Source organism: Aquarana catesbeiana, linkage group LG05, assembly GCF_042186555.1.
Source record: "Aquarana catesbeiana isolate 2022-GZ linkage group LG05, ASM4218655v1, whole genome shotgun sequence".
Taxonomy (NCBI): Eukaryota; Metazoa; Chordata; class Amphibia; order Anura; family Ranidae; genus Aquarana; species Aquarana catesbeiana.
The window spans coordinates 110,054,018-110,080,723 of NC_133328.1; the positions used below are offsets into that span (position 1 = coordinate 110,054,018).

The following is a 26,706-nucleotide window of genomic DNA, read 5'->3' on the forward strand; positions in this document are numbered from 1 at the left end:
TGAATCCCGAGGTCTTTTCCCTGGTAAGTCGGCAGTACGGCGTTCCAGAGATAGCTCTCTTTGCCCGCAGAAAAAGCAGAAGGGTAAGGAGATTCTTTTCCCTTGCTCGGGAGAGGGGCTCAGAGGTGATAGATGCATTGGCACAAGTCTGGGACTTCCGACTGGCCTATGCCTTTCCCCCTCTGGGGTTAATTCCGAGGGTTCTTCAAAAACTGTTCTTCTCGGAAAGCAGATTGATTCTGATAGCCCCTTGGTGGCCCAAGAGAGCTTGGTTTCCAACCCTGCAGGGTTGGTCCATAGCCCCACCACTTCACCTCCATGTCCGGTGCTACCTTCTTCTTCAGGGTCCAGTCCGCCATCCAGACCCCAGCTTCTTCAAACTGACGGCCTGGCTCTTGAAAGGCAGAACCTGCGGGAGAGGGGCCTATCGGACAGAGTAGTGGATACACTGCTCCTTAGTAGAAAGCCAATCACAAGGCGTATTTACGCCAAGACCTGGGGGATTTTCTCTCGCTGGTGTCAGGAGAGAGGGACTTCACAAAAAGAGATCCCTGCTATTTTAGAATTTCTCCAGGATGGAGCAGATCTGGGCTTGGCAACCAAGACCCTTAAGGCGCAGGTCTCAGCCTTGTCCTGTTTCCTCGAGAAACGTTTGGCATTACACCCCCTGATCAAGAGATTTCTCTTGGTCAGAGAGAGGTTGTCCCCTGTTCAAATGTCTAGGTGTCCTCCTTGGGACCTTACCTTAGTACTAGATGGGTTAACAAGGGCCCCATTTGAACCGATAGATCAGATCCCCCTTAGGATCCTGACCTTTAAGTTGGCCTTTTTACTAGCAATCACCTCAGCTAGGAGAGTAGGTTACATCCAGGCTTTTTCTATTAAAAAGCCATTTTTCAGTTTATTTGAGGACAGGGTTATACTTAGGCAGGACCCCCTGTACCTCCCTAAGGTAGTATCAAAGTTCCATTGGACTCAAGAAGTAGTGCTACCTTCCTTTTGTAGTAACCCCAAGAATGAAGGGGAAGTTTCTTTTCACTGTCTGGACATCAGACGCTGTCTATAATCCTACTTAGAAAAAGTTAAGGAATTTAGAAAGTCCTGCCATCTTTTAGTTAATTTTTCTGGCCAAAAGAAGGGCCAACAGGCATCCAAGGCTTCTATAGCTAGATGGATTAAAAATACCATTTCTTTAGCCTATGAGCAGTCCGGTAGGGCAGCTCCTAGAAACCTTAAAGCACATTCCACGCGATCTCTGGCAACCTCCTGGGCGGAAAGGGCCGGAGCTTCGGTGGAGCAGATATGTAGAGCCGCTACATGGTCAAGCCAGAACACGTTCCTGAGGCATTACAGAGTGGAATTACTATCCCCTCAGGACCTGGTATTTGGCAGGAAAGTCCTGCAAGCGGTTGTCCCGCCCTAAAGGTAGGCCTGAGCTACTTGCTCTTCTCTCAGGGTGCCGTCCTAGAAGACGTCTTGAGAAAATAACCAGTTACACTTACCGGTAACGGTGTTTCTGGGAAGTTTTCCAGGACGGCAGGCCTACTTGCCACCCACTCTAGGTATAATGCAATGTTTAGAGTGTTGTGGTGGTTATGTTTTTCACTCTTGTGCACTGGTGTGGGTCAATACTTTATCACAACTGGGGAGGGGCGGGGGCCTTTAACCTCTTGATGGATTGTGTTTCCTGTCAGGTGGACCAGTCCTCTCTCAGGGTGCCGTCCTGGAAGACTTCCCAGAAACACCGTTACCGGTAAGTGTAACTGGTTGTTTTTTGCGCAAAAAAAAAAAAAAACAGCGGTGATTAAATACCACCAAAAGAAAGCTCTATTTGTGTGAAAAAAAGGACAAAAATTTCATATGGGTACAGTGTTGCATAACTGAGTAATTGTCATTCAAAATGTGAGAGCACCGAAAGCTGAAAATTGGTCTGGGTAGGAAGGGGGTTTAAGTGGACAGTGGGTAAGTGGTTAATACAAAATTAATAACACATAATCACATAGAGATTAAAAGCATGGTAACAATCCATGTGTATCACCAAGATAATGATCCCCATGTGGGGAAGATCACAGTGGAATAGTTGATCACGGATAACATCTCAACTAGTTTTGCGGTCTAATGCCGCTTCGTCAGGAGGAAATCTGTAATTTGATTGACAGATGATCAATAAGCTTACAATTGACCAAAATAGTAACAACATTTAATACAAAAATGTCAATTAAAAAAAAAAAAAATCTTATATATATGCTCTTAAGTTTACATACCCTGGCAGAGTTTATGCTTTCTTGGCCATTTTTCAGAGAATATGAATGATAACACAAAAATTTTTCTTTCACTCATGGTTAGTGTTTGGCTGAAGTGGTTTATTAATAAACTGAGGACAATCAGCGCAAGCTGTGATACACAAGAAATGGTAGGTATATTGCATCCTGTCTAAATTGGCCCTAGTATAGGTATGAATGTGAGTTAGGGACCTTAGATTGTAAGCTCCTTGAGGGTATAGGGACTGATGTGAATGTATAATATATATGTAAAGCGCTGCGTAAATTGACGGCGCTATATAAGTACCTGAAATAAATAAATGCAAGCTGAACACTATAGGATTCACCAGCCTAGATAACAATTTATAAAACAATGCTAGTGCAGCGCAAATGGTTAAAAGAGAAAGTCCTTATAGTCCCATAGGTAAGCAATTCCTCTTGGTAGAAAAAAGCTGATAATATTCCATCAAGCACCAATAATCGTCAATCCAATAATATGAATGCGCTTACCGGACAAGGTGGACCCCTTAATTACAGGAGGTCATGCGAGCCTGAGTTCCTTAGGAACTAGATAAAGACTGGATCTCATGAGAGGAACCGATCATCAGAGCCCCCAGCAGACATACATAAACTGGATCTCGTCTGTAGAAATCGCTCAGTATATTTCCCAATTGGAAGCAGAAACCTTTGCACACTGGTACTGACTAGTAAGGATGAGCTCCGGCGTGTTCGCATGCTGCACGTGCCAAGCCCGCCAGGAATTCGGCGCTGCGCTAATCACAGGCAGTGAGACATTTCCCTATCTCTGCAGCCGCACAACTGCTTACTCTTTTTAAATCATAATGGCAACAAACTACCCAAACTACCCTGATCAAATGTTTACATACCCCAGTTTTTAATACCGTGTATTGCCCCCTTTAACATCAATGACAGCTTGAAGTCTTTTGTGGATGAAGCTCTTTATCTTAGATGGTAAAGCTGCACATTCCTCTTGGCAAAAAGCCTCCAGTTCCTCTAAATTCTTGGGCTGCCTTGCATGAACTGCACATTTGAGATCTCCCCAGAGTGGCTCAATGATATTGAGGTCAGGAGACTGAGATGGCCACTCCAGAACCTTCACTTTATTCTGCTGTAGCCAATGACAGGTCGACTTGGCCTTGTGTTTTGGATCATTGTCATGTTGGAATGTCCAAGTACGTCCCATGCACAGCTTCCTGGCTGATTAATGCAAATGATAACATGCTGCTTTCATCTTGCCAACAATTTTGACCAAATTTTCTGTGCCTTTTGTAGCTCACACACCCCAAAACATCAGCGATCCATCTCCGTGTTTCACAGTAGGAATGGTGTACCTTTCATCATAGGCCTTATTGACTCCTCTTCAAATTTAGTGTTTATGGTTGTGGCCAAAAAGCTCAATTTTGGTTTCATCACTCCAAATTACTTTGTGCCAGAAGGTTTGAGGCTTGTCTCTGTGCTGTTTGGCGTATTGCAAGCGTGGATACTTTTGACATTTGCGTAGTAATGGCTTTCTTCTGGTGACTCGACCATGCAAGCCCATCTCTCTTCAAGTACCTCCTTATTGTGCATCTTGAAACAGCCACACCACATGTTTTCAGAGAGTCCTGTACATCGCCTGAAGTTATTTGTGGGTTTTTTTTTTTTTGCATCCCAAACAATTTTCCTGGCAGTTGTGGCATGAAATTTTAGTTGGTCCCTCATTTTCCACTTCTTGATTAGAGTTTGAACACTGCTGATTGGCATTCTCCATTCCTTGGATATCTTTTTATATCCCTTTCCTGTTTTATACAGTTCATCTACCTTTTCCCACAGATCCTTTGACAATTCTTTTGCATTCCCCATGGCTCAGAATCCAGAAATGTCAGTGCAGCGCTGGATGAAAGATGCAAGGGTCTGTCAGGAGTACAGAAACTCATTGACCTTTCATACACACACTAATTACAAGCAAACAGATCACAGGTGAGGATGGTTACCTTTTTAATAGCTGTTCAAACCCCTTTGTGTCAACGTGTGTGCTTGTTATCAGGCCAAAATCATATGGGTATGTGAACTTTTGATCAGGGTTATTTGGGTAGTTTCTGTTGCCATTATGATTTAAAAAGAGTAAACACAGCTGATAATAAATGGCTTCAGCCAAACGCTAACCATGAGTGAAAAATTTTTTTGTGTCATTCATATTCTCTGAAAAATCGCCAAGAAATCATAAATTCTGCCAGGGTATGTAAACTTATGAGCACAACTGTGTGTGTGTGTGTGTGTGTGTGTGTGTGTGTATATATATGGTATGTGACCTCATAGGGTGAGGAGGGATGGTGTCATGGCTCTGTGTGACCTCATAGAGGGAGGAGGGATGGTGTCATGGCTCTGTATGACCTCATAGAGGGAGGAGGGATGGTGTCATGGCTCTGTATGACCTCATAGAGGGAGGAGGGATGGTGTCATGGCTCTGTGTGACCTCATAGAGGGAGGAGAGATGGTGTCATGACCCTGTGTGACCTCATAGAGGGAGGAGGGATGGTGTTATGGATGACTGTCCTTCTGTGGGAGGGAGACCTCTTTCCCTCCAACGAGCAGAACACTTACCAGTCACAGTAGGACTAAAGGCAACACTTTTCTCAGTTCGAATAGAGTAGGGGAAGGTGTGTAACCACTGTGCAGGGGTTTTTTTATTTATTTATTTATTTATTTTTTGCCGTGTGTTTCTTCTTGGGGAGATTTCACTTCCTGTCTCATAGCCAAAACAGGAGTTGAGAGGAAATCTCTCTAAAGTGAGGCTATCCCCAATTGTCACCTGAACTGGTGTGCCTATTAGATTTCCCCTCAGTGTTCTGGTGACAGCCCAAATATTGGGCTTACACTTTAACCCCTTTGCGAACGCGCTATATCTGAATGACGGCTACAGTGCGGCCTCACTTTGCCAGGAGGCCATCATATGACATCTTCCCTTGCTCGCGCTGCCTGTGCGCCCCCTGCGGCGCGCATCAGGTGTGATTGTTGCATCCTTCAGAAGCAGCTGATCACAGATCGGGGTAACTAGCCAATCTTGGAGGCTCTTTACCACGTGATCAGCTGTGTCCAATCACAGCTGATCACAGATGTAAACGGGATTTGCCAGTTATCGGCAATCCTCCCCTCACGCTGACAGCATGAGAGGAGAGCCAAAAACTGGCAAATCCACATAGGGTACATCTGCACTGATCTTCATTGTCCTGCCAATCTGTGCCCAGCAGAGCTGCCTATCATTGCCACCTATCAGTGCCCATCAGTAGTGCACATCAGTGAAGGAGAAAAATTACTAATTTACAACATTTTTAACAGAAACTAAAACTTTTTTTTTTTTTCCATTTAGCAAAAAATAAAAAACCCAGCGGTGATTAAAGTGTTTAACCCTAAAAACCCCTTCACTGGCAGCCCCTTTCCTTTATCTGGCGTTAACTCACTGTGTAAGTGTTTATTTAAATAGATGACTCTAAATACATTTTTTTTTTTTTTCAGTTATCTTCAGGCAGGTCATGTGACTCCTGGCTGCTCTGCTACTCTGATCCAGGGCTACAGTGGGAGGGGCCGAGATCTCCCTCTGACTTCGGCTGGGAGTCAGGTGACCAACGTGCTGGCTGCTCAGCACCTCCCACTGTAGCCCTGGACCTTAGTAGCGGAGCTGCCAGGAGTCACGTGACCGGCCTAAAGAAAACTGAAACAAGGTATTTAGAGGCATCTATTTAAACAAACAATTACAGAATGAGTTGTCACCAAATAAAGGAGAGGGGCTGCCAGAATATTTTGTAAAGTTTTTTTTTCTCCCTTCGCCTTTCAGGACAGCACCTTGGAGAGAGCGCAGCTCCACCTCTTAGACAGGAAACGCTGCGTGACAATGCCCCTTCCACCATGCCGTCAGTTTTAGTGTTTCCTCCGCCATGGTGGAAGCACTGCTTGGGGAACCAGAGGGGCTGCGCTCTCTCCAAGGAGAGGGTTTTGGCAGGACCTCCGCGTTTGGGTACTCAGACCAGCCCAGCTCCTTCCCGTACGTGAGGGGGGTGCTCCGGTGTCCCTTCCTTCTCCGGCTCACAGGAGTAATGGTCTGCCAGAAGTTTTTCCACCTGGGGTGTTCGGGGGGCCGCGGTTGTGCTCAATAAGAGCGTCCATGCCAGGCCTCTGCATGGCGGTGCCGAATCCCGGACAGCGGATGACGCCAGTTCCGGTGGGCGGAGACTTCCGGCGGGGCGTAGCAGCGATTGGTTCCTGCTGCTGGAATGCAGGAGGAAGGGACGGGTCCTCTGGCCGGGACTTCCTTTTGTATGGCACATGGAGCCTAGTACACAGTGCAGCAGCTGCGGATTTCACTATGGAGACAGCGGAATCGTCAGCAGCAATGGCGGATGCAGGCGCCCAGGTTCCCGGACAGGCCCAGGTAGGAGAGGTGCGGTGGCACCTCTTTCCTTTTATATCACTGGGTGTTTTTATCTTTTTATATGGTTCAAAGCCTGCTGCTGTCTGCTATGGGGTAAAATTTTTCCATTAGCAGTTCAGCAAAGGAGTGAGACTCTGGGCACTTAGGGTGTTGGCTGGAGGTACTACTTTTCTCTGAAGCCTTAGTTCTAAGGACCTGGCTTTTTCTTGTTTCTCTGTTTCAGAAAGCTACTGCCAAATCGGAGAGAACAGGGAGAAAGTGCCCCTCATGCAAAAATCCTTTAAGGGACTCTTGGCCCAAACCACTGTGCAAATCCTGCATTGTGGATTTGGTAAAAGAAGAATCCTCAAGAGTGCAAAGAACTCTTATCTTCTGTGAGGAAGGAATTAGCAGAGGCCCTAGGGACAGTGCTTTCCCTTGTGAAACACGGCCAGAGTTCCAGCCAAGAACAGAGTTCTCACTCCCGTTTCCCTCAGTCCACTTCCAGACAGGTGGAAAGTGAGTCGGAGGAGGAAATGGAAAGCATTCCACCCTCAACCATTGATTCTGAGGAGGAGGAGGTGGAAGAAGAGTCAAGATCATCTAGATATAAGCTTTCACTTGAGGAGGTGGATGAACTACTCAAGGCAATTTATACTACCCTGGAGATCCAGGAAGAAAAAGCTCAGCTGTCCGTGCATGACAAGATGTACCTGGGGCTGGAGGAAATTAAACACAGGGTGTTCCCTGTGCATAAAGTGTTAACAGACACTATTAAAAAGGAATGGAAGGATCCAGAGAAAGGTATTCTCAAAGATGCTATGGATAAGAGGGCAGATGGGCTACTGAAGAAAGCCTGGGACTCATTTCTAGCTAATCTTAAGCCAGCAATGATGGCTACAGTTGTGGCTAGGAATCTGGAGTGTTGGTTAGATCAACTTAAAAATCATGTAGTTGCAGGTACCTCCAGAAAAGACTTATTGGAGTCCTTCCCTACCCTGCTTAAGGCAGTAAAATATATGGCAGATGCCTCTGCAGAATCTATCAGGATGTCAGCCAGGTCCTCTGCGCTTGTTAACTCAGCAAGAAGAGCACTCTGGCTAAAGACCTGGTCAGGGGATTCAGCTTCTAAAGTAAAACTGTGCGGGATTCCCTTTTCAGGAGACCTGATGTTTGGGCTAGAACTGGAGACTGTCCTTGATAGGACGGCAGATAAGAAGAAAGCTTTCCCACAGAAGAAGAAAACGGTACAGCAGAGGAAAAATTTTCGTCCTTTTCAACAAGCCGATAAGGAAAAGGACCACACACAGAAGAGACCCTGGTCTTCTCGGAGAGGAAGAGGTAGAGGTGGGGTACTCTTTAGAACCCCAGAACGAACCCCTAAAAAACTATGACCATCTAGTAGGGGGGAGACTACAGGACTTCTTACCAATTTGGGAAAAAACAACAAAGAGTCCTTTTGTTCTGGGGATAATCAAAAAGGGTTATCAATTGGAATTCTCACAAAGCCCCCCCAAATCGGTTTTACATCATAAACCTGCCAAAGGATCGGGAAAAGGCTCTGGCCATGAAGTCTCTGTTACAGGAACTGATGCAACAGAAGGTCATTTCCCAGGTTCCAAAAGATCAAGAGGGGAAGGGGTTTTACTCCCACAATTTTCTGGTCAAAAAGCCATCAGGAAAGTTCTGCCTGATTCTCAATTTGAAGGTTCTAAATCGATCCATAAAATACAAAAAATTCCGGATAGATACGATTTTCTCAGTGAGGAACTTGCTAACCCCCAAATGTCATATGGCTTCCATCGATTTGAGAGATGCCTATCTCCATATACCAATAGCGCCCCCATCACAAAGGTTCCTGCGTCTCACAGTCAATCTGGGGGGGGGGGGGGGGATTTGGCACCTGCAGTTTCGGGCTCTGCCTTTCGGTCTTTCCTCCTCTCCCAGGGTATTCACAAAAGTGATGGCGGAATCTTTGGAGCCCCTGAGGCTGAAGGGGATTTCAATAGTACCCTATTTTCTACTGTTTGCAGACTCAAAGGGTCAAGTAGAGGTCAACCTTCAGACAGTTCAAACACATCTAAGAAGTTTTGGGATGGCTTCTCAATCTTCAGAAGTCAAACTTAATTCCATCTCAAAGGGTAAGGTTTCTGGGGTACGAAATAGACTCGATAGAACAGAGAATTTTTCTACCCCAGGAGAAAATAGAGAAGATGCAGTTGACCCTGAAAACACTTCAATCCAACGCAGAGATCTCTGTAAGACAAGCCATGTCTGCTCTGGGACTGTTCACAGCGGCAATTCCTTCGGTACAGTGGGCCAGGTTGCATGCCCATCCTCTGCAATCGGATATCCTGATGAATTGGTCATACCAGGAACCTCTGGAGAAGAAATTCAACATGGGGGCAAGAGCAAAAAGATCGCTCTGGTGGTGGAGGAACCAAGGAAACATTTCAAAAGGGCTTCCTTGGGTCTTTCCGGTAACCAGAAGGCTGACTACAGATGCCGGCGGATGGGGAGCTCATCTGGAAGAAAAAAGATCTTCAAATTGGAGAGAGTTAAAGGCTGTTCACCTAAGCCTCCTCTCCCTCCGGGAATTTCTAGTGAATCAACATGTCCATATATTGTCAGACAATATGACGGCAGTATTATATTTAACAAAGCAAGGGGGCACAAAAAGCAAAACCTTAATGGGTCCAGCTCATCAGATCCTAAGATGGGCAGAGAACAATGTGGCCTCTCTATCAGCAGTCTATCTGAAGGGGACGGAAAACACCTTAGCAGATCTCCTCAGCAGGAAAGAAATAAGGGAAGCGGAGTGGTCTCTCAATCAGGAATTATTCGAAACAATTTCCAGGAGTTGGGGTTATCCCCAAGTGGACCTCTTTGCAAAACAGGAAAATGCAAAAATACCAGTCTTCTTCTCTCTTCAGAGACAGGATCAAGCTCTCGGAGTAGATGTGTTAGCTCACAAGTGGGACTTCCATCTGTCCTACGCTTTTCCCCCGTTTCAACTGATACCAAAGGTGTTAACCAAATTCAGATTGGAGTCCACGGAGCTAATATTAATGGCTCCTTATTGGCTGAAAAGACCCTGGTTTTCAACCTTGATGAACCTCTCAGTGAAACCTGCTTGGAGATTACCAATCAGGGCAGATCTGTTGAGTCAGGGCCAAATTCTCCATCCAGATCCAGCTTATCTCAAACTAACAGCTTGGTTTCTGAAGAACAAATCTTAAGACAGAAGGGTTTATCAGAGAAGCTTATTTCTACCCTTCTTGCAAGTAGAAAAAAAAGTGACGAGAGACATTTACTTTAAAGTCTGGAAGATCTATAATTCTTGGTGTTCCAGTAAAAACTTTGATTTTCGTACCACATTTTCAGTTTTGGATTTTCTTCAAGAGGGATTGGAGAAGGGGTTAGCAGCAAGTACGCTCAAGACGCAGGTAGCTGCTTTATCAGTTTTTTTTTAAAGAACCCTGTCAGGGGAACCTTTTTTTAATAATCAGATTTTTTAGGGCAATGGCAAAAGTAAAGCCTAGACCTGTTGTTATTTTTCCCAAATGGGATTTATCTTTAGTTCTTCAGGGACTAACTAAGGCACCGTTTGAACCCATAGAAGAAGCATCATTAAGTTTCTTGACGTTAAAGACTTCCGCACGTAGAATTAGTGAGTTACAAGCCCTTTCAATTAAAGAGCCCTTTATGAGATGTCTACAGTATAGGGTAGTCTTAAGGACGGATCCAGCATTTCTACCAAAGGTGGCTTCAGTTTTTCACCATACACAGGAAATCATTCTCCCTACTTTTTGTCCTTTACCTTCGGGAGCAGGAGAAGAAGCTTTCCATACTCTTGATGTCAGGAGGTGTCTGCTTAAATATCTGGAAAGAACAAAGGAAATCAGAAAGTCATCTTCACTCTTTGTTTTAATGGAACGTACTCACAAAGGAGGTAAAGCTTCCAAGAGCACCCTCGGAAGATGGTTAAAGCAAGCCATTAAAGAGGCATACAAATCTTTGGGTCTGAAACCTCCGGAAGGTGTATTACCTCATTCTACTCGAGCAGTGGCTGCATCATGGGCAGAAAGGGCCGGGGCATCTCCTGAGCAAATCTGCAAGGCTGCCACATGGTCCAGTTTTTCGACCTTTATAAGGCACTACCGCTTGGATCTACTATCTGCCTCGTACCAATCATTTGGTAGGAAGGTTTTGCAGGCAGTAGTCCCACCCTGAAGTAAGTTTCTCGGTTATCCTCTCCAAGGTGCTGTCCTGAAAGGCGAAGGGAGAAAACCTTAGTTAGACTTACCGGTGACGGTATTTCTACGAGCCTTTCAGGACAGCAGCCTACTTCCCTCCCTTGGTTATCATATGTAAAGTATAATTATAGGACCTGGTAATTGTCTGATTATATTTTCCAGCATGTCGGAGGATTTCTCGGTAACAACTGACGGCATGGTAGAAGCAGCTTCTTTTTAAAGGGGCGTTGTCACGCAGTGTTTCCTGTCTAAGAGGTGGAGCTGCGCTCTCTCCAATGTGCTGTCCTGAAAAGCTCGTAGAAATACGGTCACGGTAAGTCTAAGTAAGGTGTGTTTTTTTTTTTTTTTTTTTTCTATGAATGGCGATAGGAGGGAGGAGGGAGGCAGCGGAGACAGCTTACACGGACACGGGAGCTGACTGGCAGAAAGGAAGGGTGTAAGGAGCACAGAACTGTGAATGACAGGCAGGTAAACTGACCAAAGTATTCAGGGCTCAGCAGCCATGATTAACGTGGTCAGTTCACAGAGGGGGACACAGGAAGTGGCAGGATCAGCCAGGTTTATTTACAGTTTAGAGAGCGGCAGGTTAGACAGCACAAGCACTGTGCTGTTTAATCTGCTATAAGGGAACAGAATCTCTTTAGGGTTACAAACATTTTAAATACAACAAAAGCTCCATCTGTCTGAAAAAAATGATAAAACATTTGTTTGGGTACAGTGTTGCTTAACCGCGCAGTTATCATTCAAAGAGCAACAGTGCTAACAATTTGGCCTGGGCAGGAAGGGGATGAATGTGCCCAGTAGGCAAGTGGTTAAACAGACAACTAGAGAGGATGGATCCCCCTAACAGGAGCACAGGCAGCAATAAAACCTGACAGGTGTTCTAATCCTTCTCAACTCTATCCATAACTAATAAAAGTTTTGCCCTTTAGTTATGCTTTAAAAACCGCTCCTGTGTGATGTGCGTTTAACCACCATTAATAGAAGAAATCATGTGGCACATCATGAATGAGAGCTTCACTGCATTTCTGCAAGTGTTTGATGCCGGTCTTAGGCCAGCCATACACAGTTCGAATCCGAGATTCGAACCATTGGTGGGCAGGCTAAATCTACCAAGTTGATCGATTCAACCTTGGTACAACCGCCTGCCCGATTGTGTATATCTCTAGCAGCTGCTATAGCCGCTAGCAATAATCGCTGTCTTTTTCCTTGCGGGGTAAGCCATCCCCGCTGGTAGAAGACTATAGCAGCTGCTAGCGATAATTGCAAGAGAATGGGAGAAGACGATAGCCCGGCAGGAGTGATTCCTGTATCAACACTGTCTGTGTTGATGGGAGGAATCAAGCAAATTTTTATTTTCTGCAACCCATGGTTGCAGGGAAGAAATTTGCTCTGTGTATGGCCGGCCTTAGGCATCATGTACACTAGCAGCTCCCTAAATTTGACTTTAGGAGCTTTTGCCGTTTTTTTTTTTGCCAAAGCTCCTAAACTCAACTTCACATAAGCCTGTGTCAATGTACACATAGGCTTTTAGCAATGTTTAGGAGCTGCCGCATTTAGGTGAGCTTCAACTTCCCCTCCTGAATGTGGAATAATCTCGTAAGGATAAGAACATTTTGACCAAGGGTCGTGAGAAAACGCAAAAAACATGGCACTATTTTGCCGTGGGAAATGTAGACCAGTGTACATTAAGCCTTGGGCTCTGTTGACATCTGAGCGTTCTTGGAATGCACACTTGCATTCAAAAGCGCAACTAAACCCATCCATTTAATGGTTTTAAAAATCGGTTGCATTTCCAACATGCCAGTAATTGAACTGTCACATTTGCTGGTGCCCGCGACCAAATTGTCAAACCATCAAATTCATGGATTTTGAAAAAAATATGTAAGTAAAGGTCATTATATGATACTTTCTTGGAGTTGTTCACTTGGTGCTGAGAACTGTAGTACTACCCTTTTATAATTCAAGACTGACAATTCTATTTTTTATTTTTTCCCCTTAAAGATTGGAAGGTGTTCCAGTTGCATATGATAATATAAAAATAGTTGGAGAGCTTGCAGACATACATGATGATGAAGGATATGTTCACCTAAATATTGAAGTCGACTTTGTCATCTTCCAGCCGAAATGTGGAGAGAAACTTGTGGTAAGCAGCAACACACTTTGTCTCGACTTTCCACTAAGATTGTGTTTTTTTTTTTTTTTCTTTTTTCCCAAATCGGGAGTCTTATTGTTACTTTACCATTTGCCCTCTATTCACTTCATCACTACTCCTCCAGTTAGTATGGCACAGCTCTCCTTTACTGTGCACCTGTCATACAAAAATCATCAGATTTACCATAATTAAAAACAAAAAAAATATGAAATCAATTATGGTAAATCCAAAGCACTTAACACTTCCCCTAGCCCTGGTACAAAAACTGAAGGAGGAGGTGCTCTTGCCTCAAGCATCTGAGTGTCAAGATACCCTGACCCCTCTACTCTATATGAAGTTAATTTTAAACTTGTATTGCAGAAGATAAGATCCTGACTTGCATGACTAACCATCTTACGCTGACTTGGTTGGGGTCCAAATGTCCTTCTTCAGCTTTTGTATCTTATACACTTCTGATCCATGTTTCACAAGGATATTTCACTTGCATACGGGTCATGATGAGGTCTTTTTTCTGGACAAAACAAGTCTGTACATTTCCTTTTTATCTCTCTCCTAGGCAGATAATGGTATTGGGCTTCCAGACATCCATAAGTACTATAGCACCTGGTGTTCTCAATTAACACACTGGGCTTTCAGTGGGACAACAAAGTGTCTATCTCCCCCCTGACCCTCTTCCGCCTGGAAGATCCTTAACCACTTCAGCCTTGGAAGGATTTACCCCCTTAATGACCAGGGCATTCTTTGCGATACGGCACTGCGTCGCTTTAACTGACAATTGCGCAGTCATGCAACATTGTACACAAACAAAATTGATGTCCCTTTTTTTTCCCCACAAATAGAGCTTTCTTTTGGTGGTATTTGATCACCTCTGCGGTTTTTAGTTTTTTGCGCTATAAACAAAAAAAGGCTGACAATTTTGAAAAAAAAAAGGTATTTTTTACTTTTTGCTATAATAAATATCCCAAAAATGTGTGTGGTGTTTTTTTTTTTTTTTTTTTTTTTGTTTTTTTTCACACATTTTTTCATCAGTTTAGGCCAGTATGTATTCTACATATTTGTTAAGTGTTCCCTAGGGAGGTGTTTTTAACTGGGGGGGAGTGTACTGACAGGGAGTAGAGAGATCACTGTTTCTGATCCCTAGGAACAGACCATTTCTCTCTACTTCCTTGTCAGAATGGGGATCTGTTTGACAGATCCCCGTTGTGGCTCTCTGTGGAGAGATCGCAGACATTGCGGGCGCCTGCTATTGCTCTTAAAGTGGCCGACGTACAGCTACAGCGCTTTGCGCAGCCGAGCCAACCTGCCGCAGTATGACAGCGGCTGGTCGGCAAGTAGTTAAAGTGTTGGTGAACCCGAATTTGATTTTTTTTTTTTTTTTTTTTTTACCTTAAAATAGGAAACGGATTTATACTTACCTGCTCTGTGCAGTGGTTTTGCACAGAGCAGTTCGTATCCTCCTCTTCTTGGGTCCCCCACCGGCGACCCTGGAAGCTTGCTGTGGGACACCCAAGCAGGTGTACTCCCAAGCCGTGGCTCTTTGTGTCCATTCACACACGGAGCCGCTGCTCGGCCCTGCACCCCCTATCTTCTGATTGGCTCACTGGTTGTGATTGACAAAAACCAATCAGGAGTGTGAGTCCCTGGAGAGCCAAGGTTCCTGTGGTCATCGCTAGATTTAAGGGGGAGCTGGGGGGGATGGCGGCATCTGCACACAGGGTTTTTTTTTTTTTGCCTTTTAAAAAAAACTTGTGCCTTTACAACCACTTTAAATGCCACCGTACGTAGCACCTTCAAACTACATAGTTACATAGTGGGTGAGGTTGAAAGGAGTCCATCAAGTCCAAGCTATGTGTGTGATATATATGTCAGTATTACATTATAAATCCCTGTAATGTTGCGGTCATTCAGATGCTGATCTAATAGTTTTTTGAAACTATCGATGGTCCCAGTTGAGACCACTGCCTGTGGAAGGGAATTCAATATCCTTGCCGCTCTTACAGTAAAGAACCCTCTACGTAGTTTAATGTTAAACGTCTTTTCTTCTTATTTTAATGAGTGTCTTGTTAAACTCCCTTTCGTGAAAAAGTCTTATCCCTATTGTGGTGTCACCAGTACGGTATTTATAAATTGAAATCATATCCCCTCTCAAGCGTCTCTTCTCCAGAGAGAATAAGTTCAGTGCTCATAACCTTTCCTCATAACTAATATCTTCCAGACCCTTTATTAGCCTAGTTGCCCTTTTGTGCTCGCTCCATTTCTAGTACATCCTTCTTGAGGACTGGTGCCCAGAACTGGACAGCATACTCTAGAGGCGGCCGGACCAGAGTCTTGTAGAGCGGGAGAATTATCGTTTTATCTCCTGGAGTTGATCCCCCTTTTAATGCATGCCAATATTCTGTTTGCTTTGTTAGTAGCAGCTTGGCATTGCATGCCAATGCTGAGCCTATCGTCTACTAGGTTCCCTAGGTCCTTTTCCATCCTAGCGCCCCCCCCCCCCCAGTGTATCGCATTCATAGCTTTGCCACCCAAATGCATTTTTACATTTTTCTACATTAAACCTCATTTGCCTCATTTGCTATGTAGTTGCCCATCCCATTACTTTGTTCACCCCCAAGAAAAATTGCTTCACTTTATTTTACCACTGGAGGACCATCTGAAATAAGACCATGTAAAACTATATGTATGTGTTTTTTTATGCTCCCCAAAGCACTGCACCGTAGTTGATGCTTAGCTAAGTTATGATCCAAAGGACACAACTACCCTTAATTACCACCCCTCCTCATGTACTTGATTATATCACAATCCCATAACTATTGCTTACCCCATAAATGACCTAGGGCAGAACTAACCAGCCATTACCTCCGATCCAAACCAGGCCTGCCAAACTTTATCAAACTTTTTCCCGCACCCTCTAGAGTGTGTTTCCTTATAATATGGTATCATGGAATTCACCAGCCCCTTCCAAAATGGAACACTAGGGGGAGCGGAATTCTTCCATTTCAATAATATGGCTTTTCGTCCATAGAAAAATAGAATGTTCAGTAAAGTTCTAAGAGCTCTGGATGGATCCACCTCCTCCACTAGGCCCAACAAGCATACCCTAATGGATAATGGAATAGGTATTTTTAAAATTTCTTCTATACATTTTATTACTCCTTCCCAAAAAGTCATGATGTGTGGGCAATCCCAGAAAATATGTTTTGGCATCTGCCGGTGAAAAGTCACATCTCCAACAAGCCGAAGAGACTGATGGGTAGATTACTGCCAATCTGGCCGGTGTAAAATAAATTCTATGTAAAAATTTAAAATTGAATGAGTCAGTCTCTCTCGCAGAAACTAAATGTTTTTAAAGGGGTGCACCCACACGTCATCCCAGTCCTCCCGATCCATATCAGGGACTTCACTCTCCCAACGCTCTCTGCATTTAGCCATTGCTGCCGGACTTTTCTTATACAGTTCTTTATATGTGACTGACGAAGAAATATGAAGTTAGGGAGGTCATGCTTAGTCTTCAGCTGGTCAAAAGTCAGAAGTATGCCATCTTGGGTGATGTCCTTTAGTAATTTAATTCCCTTGACCACCCACACCATGGTGTCCTGAAAGGAGTAGAAGTGAGACAACTTGGGATTCCCCCACAAGGGAGTCTGAGGTGAGAAACCCAAGTAGCTCGGACACGCCAACACCACTGCCTCCCCCCGAGCCTTAATAGTGGCCTTCATGGCCAAAGTCAAAGGAAGCTCCGACCCAACACCCCTATGAATGGCCAAACGGAGGGTCTCATATGACCCCAAATGAGCCGCCTCCACCACAGTTGCTGAATCTCCGTCGTCAGATGTCAACCATTTATGGACAAATACCAACTGACCGGCTAGGTAGTATTTCTTCCAGTCAGGCAGGGCCAAACCCCCCCCCCCCGCCCCCAAGGCTCCTGAAGCACCTTAAGTCCTATGCGTGGTTGTTTGGGGGCCCATATGAATGAACTGCGCTCTCTGTTTAAAAAAGGACAGAGAGCGGCAAGGATGTGGAATTCCCTTCCACAGGCAGTGGTCTCAACTGGGACCATCGATAGTTTCAAAAAACTATTAGATCAGCATCTGACCGCAACATTACAGGGATTTATAATGTAATACTGACATATAAATCACACACATAGCTTGGACTTGATGGACTCCTTTCAACCTCACCCACTATGTAACTATGTAGTTTGAAGGTGCTACGTACGGTGGCATTTAAAGTGGTTGTAAAGGCACAAGTTTTTTTTAAAAGGCAAATTCATCCAAGATACATAAGGGGTCAGTGATCATATTGCCATCCCGCCCTCTAACTACGGGGATGTTTGTTATTTGATTATCAACTGCCACCAGTCTTGCCCACAACTTCCCATTTTTGTCGCCTTCTGCAAACCCTAAGTTCGCCCTGTGGCCCAACTCAGTATGAGCCTGGTCCGAGAAATGCAGGGAGAGAAGACGCCTAGCCTCCATCAGAGACAAATAAGTAGACCCAGAAGGACTGCCAGCATGTCTCTCCACACATTCCTTCTCATCTTCCTGTAGTCTGGCAACCTCAGCGTTATGAACCACCCTTTCAGCTTTTATCGCAGAAATACATTCTCCCCTTATCACTGCCTTAAATGCATCCCAAACCAACGGAGGGTCCGCTGTATTCTCATTAGCTGTCCAGTAAGAGGCGATAGACTCCTGTAAGCGTGCGGATACCTGCTCATTTTGCAGCCAGCCTGGGGACAGCCTCCAACCCCCAGCCCCCCTTCCAGTCGACAGACTGAGGTCAAGGGACAGAGGACAATGATCAGATAAACCCCCCGCCAGGTAGGTGTCCTTCACAAATGGTAACAAGGCTTGGTTCCCAAACGCCATGTCTATCCTGGCCGACGAGCGGTGGGTCAGTGAGACATGAGAATAAGCTCTGCGAGATGGATTTCTAGCTCGCCACAGCTCTGTCAACCCAGTCACTGCGGCCCAGGATATAAGATCACCAGAACCCATTCTCCCTGGATTGGAGGAGTCCAACGCATCTAAAATGGCGTTGAAATCTCCCATCAATATAAGAGGGAGGTGAGCAAAGGGAGCCAATCTGGTAAATAAATCATATAAAATTTGAACATTTACAGGAGGAGGCAGGTATACATTCACTAGTAACGTTTTGTAATGATACACATCCAACAGGACAGCCACATATCTACCCCCTGGATCCGAGAACACCTGATGTATAGTACATGGCAGGGCCTTGCTGATAAGAATTGAGACGCCTCTGGCGAACGTAGAAAAAGTCGCATAAAAAGATTTTTGGACCCAGGGTCTGCGCATAGCCAGGACCCTACTACCATCTAGATGTGTCTCTTGCAGGAAGGCGACATGCGGCTTGGACTGTTTAAGGAACTGAAATATGGATGCTCTTTTTTACTTCAGTTCTCTCACATTCCATGAGACAATTTTTGCAGACTTAGCCATTAACCCTTAAACAGAATATGAAGTAGCAGGGGGCCTAAGTGCAGTGCCTTTATCCTTCTGCAAGTATTTTTGAATACACCATACCCAATCCACATACAAATTTACTGTTTACATACTTAACCACTTGCCGCCCGCCATATAGCAAAATGACGTCGGCAAAGTGGTTGTGTTATCCTGACCGGACGTCATATGAAGTCTTTCAGGATAACAAGCCGCTGCGCCCCCCTAGGACACACATCACGGCGATCGTTGTTGCAGTGTGACAGTCTGACACACCGCAACAACGATCTAGGTAAAGAGTCTCTGACGGAGACTCTTTACCACGCGATCGGCCGTGTCCAATCACAGCTGATCACAGTATAAACAGGAAGATCGGCTTTTTCTGTCAGACGCGAGTAGAGGATAGCCAATCGGCTGCTCCTCTGACAGGGGGGTCTGTGCTGATTTTTTTATCAGCGCATAAAAATAAAAATCCCAGCGGTGATTAAATACCACCAAAAGAAAGCTCTATTTGTGGGAATAAAATGATAAAAATTTTGTTTTTTGTTTGTATTATGCATTATGATAAAAAAAAAAACCTTCTGCGTGTAGCAGAACCCCCCTAATTGCCTACCTGAGCCCCTTCTCTCTCTCTCTCTCTCTCTCTCTCTCTCTCTCTCTCTCTCTCTCTCTCTCTCTCTCTCTCTCTCTCTCTCTCTCTCTCTCTCTCTCTCTCTCTCTCTCTCTCTCTCTCTCTCTCTCTCTCTCGCGATGTTCATGATCTCCTCAGCCATCCAGGACACTCCTCCTGATTTGCTGAGACAGAGCAGCGGTGCCATTGGCTCCTGCAGCCGTCAATCAAAGTGAGTCAGCCAATCAGGGGAGAGAGGGGGTGGGGCCCGGTTGGGACTCCGTGTCTGAATGGATACACTGAGCTCTGACTTGACTTGGGTGCCCCCTGTAGCAAGCTGCTGGCTGAGGGGAACTCAAAGGAGGGAGGGGCTACGAGCAGCGAAGAGGGACCTGAGAAGAGGATCAGCCTGCTCTGTGCATAACTATCGGCACAGAGGAGGTAAGTATAACATGTTTGTTATTTAAAAAGAAAAAAAAAGGGCCTTTACATTCACTTTTAATCTAAGGCCTCTTGCACACTGCAGCTTGAAAATGCTCAGTACAGCTTATTTTTTTACTAAGCTAAAATGCAGCCCATTAATTGTAATGTGCCTATGCAAAAGAAAAATAGAAAGATTTGCATTTTTGGTCAGTAATTTACACCTCATGTGCACAAATACACACAGATTTGTCCATTGACATGGTCAATCCGGGAACAAGTTTCTGGGCATGTGCAAAAATGTGCATGAAAAATGCGCAAACGCATGTGTGCGAAAATACATAGTCTGAAAAAGTAGGCGCTCAAACAGGAATATCGTGTGCAAGAGTCCTTAAGGTTTGGTTATGCTCTGGGTCACCTTTGTTATAAATTTGCATCTTGATTATATTTGTTTTTTTTTTTTTTTTTTTTAGGGTGTTGTCAATAATGTGGCCCCTAGTCATATTGGCTGTCTGATTCATGGCTGCTTCAATGCCTCTATACCAAAGCCCTTTAAGATGCCTATTGAAGCTTGGCAGCATGTCGGAGTGAAGATTGGAGATCAAATGGAGTTTGAAGTGTTCCGATTAGATTCGGATGCTGTCGGTGTCTTTTGCATTCGTGGAAAGATGGACAAGAAGTGAGTTATGTGTAACTGCTGCCAGTCTAGCCATCTTTCAAAATTTGTAATACTATCAGCCTTTTGCTGTGATGTCCTGGAGCCACACAAGCAATTGATGAATTGCTAAGCGGAGCACTTGTAAGGGTTTATTATCAGTAAGGCACACGAGGCTCAGTCCACTCCCCGAAGACAATTTCAGGACTTTTCAAACCACCTATATTCACTAACCTATAACAAAGTTCTGACCTGGCAGTGACAAATCCTTCACAAACCTAAATATGACTATCTGGTCAGCTCTGCACACTCACGCTTCCTGATTTTTAAAGCTGCCTACCTGTGGATTCCACATACAAAGCCTGGATGTTGTCCAGCGCCCTTTATAAAGAAAAATGGATTTATATCATAACTTTCTTTCTCTGCAGTTTCCAATATAAATAAAGCATAGCCTGGGTAATGGGAACAAATGCCTCTCTACGTTTTTACAGTATATGTAGAATAGGGATTCATCTCAGATGAAGGCACTAAGGCTTGATTCACTTGATATGCGAATTGGATGCGTTTTAAAAATGAAAACTTTTGCACTTTTTATAATCAAAATAGTTCACTTCAACCTTATTAGATTTGTGTTGTCAATTTCTAGACAAGTATAGCACTCCTCATTTTAAAAGATTTGTAAAAATTCATAACGTTAAAGAAACCATGTTACTGACTTTAACTTATCAAAATGCTTACTTGCAAAGTTTGTTCCTTCCCATAAGTGATTTTTTTTTTCCCTTGCAATGTGCAAGAAATGCTTGAGATAATTTTCTAGTTATCCTCATGTGAAATGGTGTTTAACCATTTTACTGCCACTAACCTGTGTCGTATATTGTTGGTAGGAGGGGGTTTTACGCAAACTCCAGTGTGTGTGTGTGTAAATCTGACAGATGGAATTTCAGGAGGAAGCGTTTTGGTGGCTGTACAGCTGCCCGACCGCTTTCATAGACCCCCAGTATATTGCTACCTCCTCCATGTTTTCTGGGCTCTGCTGTCTCACCAATGGGCCCAGGACCTGCATGGTGAGTGTTGCTGGGCAGAGGGGTGGTAGACTAGCAAACGTCATTTTGGTAATCTCCCCTACCTAGTAAGAACCCGGAAGTAATGAGGATTTTGACTGTAATTTTCTCTGGTGATCAGAACTTTATTAGCTTCAGCGGAATGCAGGGGGTGACATCAGGGGTCCAATAGATCTATGATGTCTCAAAGAGAACCTGTCAAGATAAACATGCTAACACATAAGTAAAAAAAATTATAAAGGTGAACCCAAGCAATTAAACCTCCCCCCTTTTTTGAACACAGATACACAGAACCTACATATAAACATTTTGGATGCCAAAGTTTGTTGTTTCATAGAATCCCTCAGTTTTAAGGCTTCAGAGGGGGCATCTTATTATCCAGTGCAACGTCATCTTTTGTATTTGACCAAAGAAATTAATGCTAGTGTGTCTCTTACTGAAATTGTATGCTTGTTAAACCATTGCACTAATCACGTGCGAGACAGAAAATTGTATCTATCGCCATTTTATTCTCCAGAGTCTCTGCGTTAAGAAAAGTAAAATAATTTGGGGTTTTATCTAGTCTTCAAGCCTAAAATTATTTCATGTTAATGTTTGCTTAAAATAGATAAAAGATCAGGTTGCGTTGAATAAATAGGTACCAAACATGTCAAGCCTTAAAATTGCAAAAACCATGGTGCAAAAATTTTTTGTACGCCATACTTAAAGCCTTTCCCGTTTGTTTGGAGTTGACTATGAATTTATGGGCTTTTAATTATAGCTCTCACTCTGGCATTTACAATACCTCACATGTATTGCACAATTGATGTTTACACACATGTGTAAACCCTATGCTGAGCACTTTATATGGTGTGTGTTTTTTTTTTTTTTTTTTTTTTTTATATTGTATAACTTGGTAGCATGGGCAGGTAACAAGTATACTTTTGGAAGATATTGGGAGTCTATTGGACCCCCCAGTGTCTCTCCTGCCCTTCACTGCAGCTAATCAAGCACAGATTGTAACTTTCAGAGCCCCTTAAGTGATTGAGCAGATCTTTTATTGGAAAGCCCTTTGTCGGTATAAAGCTCATGGTAAAGCATTGCTAGATTTTATTTACTTATTTTTTTGCTCCTGGCTGCTGCATAGAGGAGTGAGGGAGCAATGGGTAAAGGGAGTATGTGCTGCTAAGATGGGTGGCCTTAAAGTAAAACTGCTGATTTGCTTTGCATAGGCAATGCACAGGTTCACTTCAAGACCATTTTGTGTTTTACCACAAAAAAAAAAACAAAAAAAAAATTAATTTGAACAAGCTGAAGTTAGAAGTTGATTGGCTATCATGCACAGCTGCACCAGATTATGCACTCTAGTTTTAGTAAGACCCCTTTCACACTGAGGCACTTTGCAGGCGCTATAGCGTTAAAAATAGCACCTACAAAGTGCCCTGAAACAGCTGCTCCATTCACTCCAGTGTGAAAGCCCGAGGGCTTTCACGCTGGAGTGGTGCGCTGGCAGGGTGTCAGAAAAAGTCCTGCCAGCAGCTCCTTTGGAGCGGTGGCCTAACCGCTCCTAAAGCACCCCTGCCCATTGAAATCAGTGGGCAGCGCCGTTGAACCGCTGGCAAAGCGCAGCTGTAGCAGTGCTTTGCGAGTGGTTTTAACCCTTTTTCGGCCGCTAGCGGGGGTTAAAAGCACCCGATATCGGCCGAATAGCGCCGCAAAAACGTTGGTAAAGCGTCGCTAAAAATAGCAGCATTTTACCACCGACGCCTGGGGCGGCTCAGTGTGAAAGGGCTCCTAATCTACCCCATGTGTTGCTGGATATTTTGCACTTTTTTCAGTTTTTCACATTTATTTTTTTGTTTATAGTTGCTGTTACTCCACACCACCACATGCATATATGATAATAGAATGCAAACATACCTAAAATTCATAAACTTGCAAAAAAAAAAAAAAAAAAATGTTTGAAAGGGATTGAACACTTCTGAGCATTCTGAATATGTAAAAAGCTTTTTAATACAAGAAATATATTTTAAAAAGTGAGTCGGTGTTATAATGTAAGTTTTTTTTTTTTGTTCTCTTGTTTTTACAGAATGGAAACTGATACAATAGAAAGGTTAAATGAGGCAACTAAGGAACAGATTGGTGAAGTTTCTTCTGATAGTGAGAGAGTTGCAGAAGGTGGTGCTAACACTGAGCCGAATGTGATCCCTGAAGGTACTCCAAAGAAAAAAGCCAAGAAACGTGCCTTTCAGGAAACACTTCTACATAATGTTCCCGGAAATCCAGAGGGTTCAGCTGAGACCAACACAACTCTGGAAGAAATCCCTAAGAAAAAATCCAAAAAGAGAAAATATCAGGAACTAAATTCTCAGACTGACACTGCTGAGGTCGATGCCCCCATGGAGAATATTTCGGCTGAGCAAAGCTTATTCCAATTGGTTAATAATATTTCTAACAAAGGACGCAAAAAGAAAAAACATCACGATAGCCTGCCTAGTGTTGACATTGACAATAATAACATCAAAGTTGAAGAAAGCAGTATATTGAGCCATGACATTGAAACTTTGGTTCCTTCTAGTGAAGAACAGCTTAGAAAGTCAAAGAAAAAGAAACGTAAGGATAATTCCGATCAAGGCCTTACTCAAAGTTTGCAGAATGGAATAACAGAAGGGCCAACCTTTACAGAGAGTAGCCTGTCGGAGGACTTGGGGGCAGAAGCTGGAACTTTTCTAGAAAAAATGAAAAAGAAACACAAGAAAAAACACAAACTATCTTCTGTCATTGAGGACTCCACTCTAGAATCCACTAATGGTGGAACAGACTTTGCGTCACAGGAATCTCCGCTTGATAACCTCACAATCCAACAAGAGGCCCCGAAGCTGAAGAAGCACAAAAGGAAACATTGTGATAATGTGTTAGCTGCAAGTGATGATGGTGCTTACCTTGCTGTGGACAGAAGTTTTTTGCTTGCTGACAGCCAGGAGTTTGCAGAACCAAAAGCCAAAAAGAAACGGAAAGAATAAATTTTTCAGATTTGAGACATTTGTAAAATTCTATTTTCTTATCGAATATATATTTTAATGCTAACTGAATGGTGTCAACAAAATTTTAAAAAATATCAATTAGAATGCATATTCTTATTATGAACATTTTTGAATTATTTAATATGAACTTTTATTTCAATATTTGTCATTTGTGTGAGAGAATCAAGAATTCTGCATGATTATTTTTATCCCGTCCCCCCCACTGTTGGTTACATGGGGCATGTAACGTGGCATTTTCACAGTCAACACTGCTCCTCAGATGATAAGCATTTTCTTGTTATGAAAGATCATTAGTGGCGTAGACTCTTTTGTTATTAAACTTGCTTATTCAGGCACTTCAAAGAGAAATAGTGATGTGCAGGAATGCATAGCAACCTCAAAATTCACTTTTCTGAATTAATGGCCAAGATGGATGAATTCTGATTAGTTACTGTGCTTTGAACCATCCTCTGTCTTGTTGAATGAGCCTGTAGGGGTCCAGACTCCACTTGTGTTCATTCTGTAATTAAAGTGGCCATAGACAGACTTATTGCTGTGGCACCCTGCATAATTAATCTGGTGCCATTAAAAGATCTTGCAATAGACAAGAAAACAGCTTCCCTTCAAGATAATTAAAGGATTATCAGGCCTTTTAGGGAGTTAAAGCCTTTTACACAATAGTACACACATGTCAAACACAAGGCCCGCCAGGACTTGTCATGTGTCCCTCACACCCAGTTTTGCAGCTGGAGCGTGGTGGAATTCCATTCCGCCACCTCCAGCTCTCACCCTCTGCTTCCTGCTGTCACTTGTAAACACAGAAGGCTTCTGTGTTTACAAGGACAGCTTTTCTCTCAGCAGCTCCCGTGTCTGACAAATCTCCACAATCTGAAAGGGAACGATTTTCCTGCAAGGTGAGGCAAAGCCGCCTACACAGGGAGCTACTAGAGCCGAATACACAGGTAGAGCCGGGCCAGGTAAGAGAGAGCAAGGAAGCTTTGGAGGGGAAGCTCGGGTTAGTATTGCACACTTTGCGTAGCGCACCCCTGAACTCTGTACGTAACAAACTCCTGAACCCTACGCTCAAGATACAACCGACTCTTTGAGGACAACAATACTGATGATGCGGCCGGTGATGAAATTGAGTTTGACACCCCTGCACTAGTAGATATTTTTCATTCAACCCAGCAGGGCTGAATGAAAAAAAAAAAAAAACTTGAGTACTTTAGTACTGTGATCTCTCCTGCTCTTCTATTGTGTTCTGTTCGGGGGATGGCCAGCCCGCCATGGGCTGAGAGCGCTGATCAGGAGCCGATCAACAGACCTTTTTTGGCCATGCCCCTTCAACAGAAGCCGCCCGAATGGCCAGGTGGCCGAATGTCGGCCGGTTTCTATTGAACCTGCCGGTGCTGTCTGACATTTGGCCCATGTGTACTAGGCATGCAGTAACAGGAGCTTGTGGGGTGGGCTGGGAATTACAGAATGGTTTCTCAACACTTTGGAAATCTGCTCCACCAGGGGCTCATTGATCCCTTTTTCTGCAAAAAAGCTTCAAAAGCACCTCTACCATTTCTACATCCGCTGCTAGTTTTCTTCACCTTTACATGCAGGGCAAGTGGTCCAGCAGAACTGACAGTAGGGATGACCTATACAGCTGCCAGGTGTGATTGAGCACTTGCAGTTGATTGTCTAAAGGCAAATATGCTGTTCACTCTGCAAGGGAATTTTCCACATAGTTTAGTGAATAGTGTGAACCTCTGCTGTCTTCCACCATCCAATCAATGTACAGGCGGTCCCTGGGTTACAAACAAGATAGGGTCTGTAGGTTTGTTCTTAAGTCGAACCTGCTTGTAAGTTGGAACAGGTAAATTTTTTAAGTGTAGCTCCGGTTAAAAAAATGATTGAGCTTTTGGATAGCATAGGGAAGGGATAATACCCCATTAATGCTTGTTTTGCTGTCTGTGCCCCTGTTCAGAAGATTTCACCTCACTTTCTGTCCCAATGACAATTGGATTTTGAAAATTTTGGGTTGTTGTGGAAACAAGCCTTGGTGATAAAGCATCAGTGGAGGTATCTTTTTCCCATAATAACTCTTACAGGAGTGAATTTCCCTTGCTAGGGGTAGATTTCCTCTCACTGCCTGTTGTCTTCCTCCCTTTGGAATTAGGAGTCGTTTGTAAGTCACATGTTTGTAACTAGGGGGCCGCCTGTACAAGCAAAAATTAGTTTTTTGGGGGTTTTTTTGGCAGATTGAAATTTCACTTGATTCGCTAAGCCCTGGGAAAAAGTCCCCTTGCAAAATGAACAGACTATTTGCTTTTAGTAGATTAACCCCAGTATGAGCAGACCCCCCCCCCCCCTTCAAACAATTAAAATCCTGTAAATAAAAGATACCTGTTGTAAGAAACCC

The 26,706-nt window shown here is 43.8% G+C and overlaps 1 protein-coding gene across 2 annotated transcripts in view; it reads left to right on the forward strand.

Annotated features, from left to right (window-relative positions):
* The window catches only part of POLR1F (RNA polymerase I subunit F), a 40,310-nt gene extending 14,831 nt beyond the window's left edge, over positions 1–25,479 (forward strand). Inside the window, exons 2-5 of one of the 2 annotated variants that reach the window (XM_073630064.1) lie at positions 1,695–1,753; positions 12,930–13,071; positions 20,052–20,257; positions 23,363–25,479. In XM_073630064.1, the coding sequence (XP_073486165.1) occupies positions 1,695–1,753; positions 12,930–13,071; positions 20,052–20,257; positions 23,363–24,296 (1,341 nt within the window). In that variant the 3' untranslated portion in view covers positions 24,297–25,479. The remainder of the gene's footprint in view (positions 1–1,694; positions 1,754–12,929; positions 13,072–20,051; positions 20,258–23,362) is intronic. The other variant, XM_073630063.1, reaches the window with a different exon arrangement.
* The last annotated feature ends 1,227 nt before the right edge of the window (positions 25,480–26,706 follow it).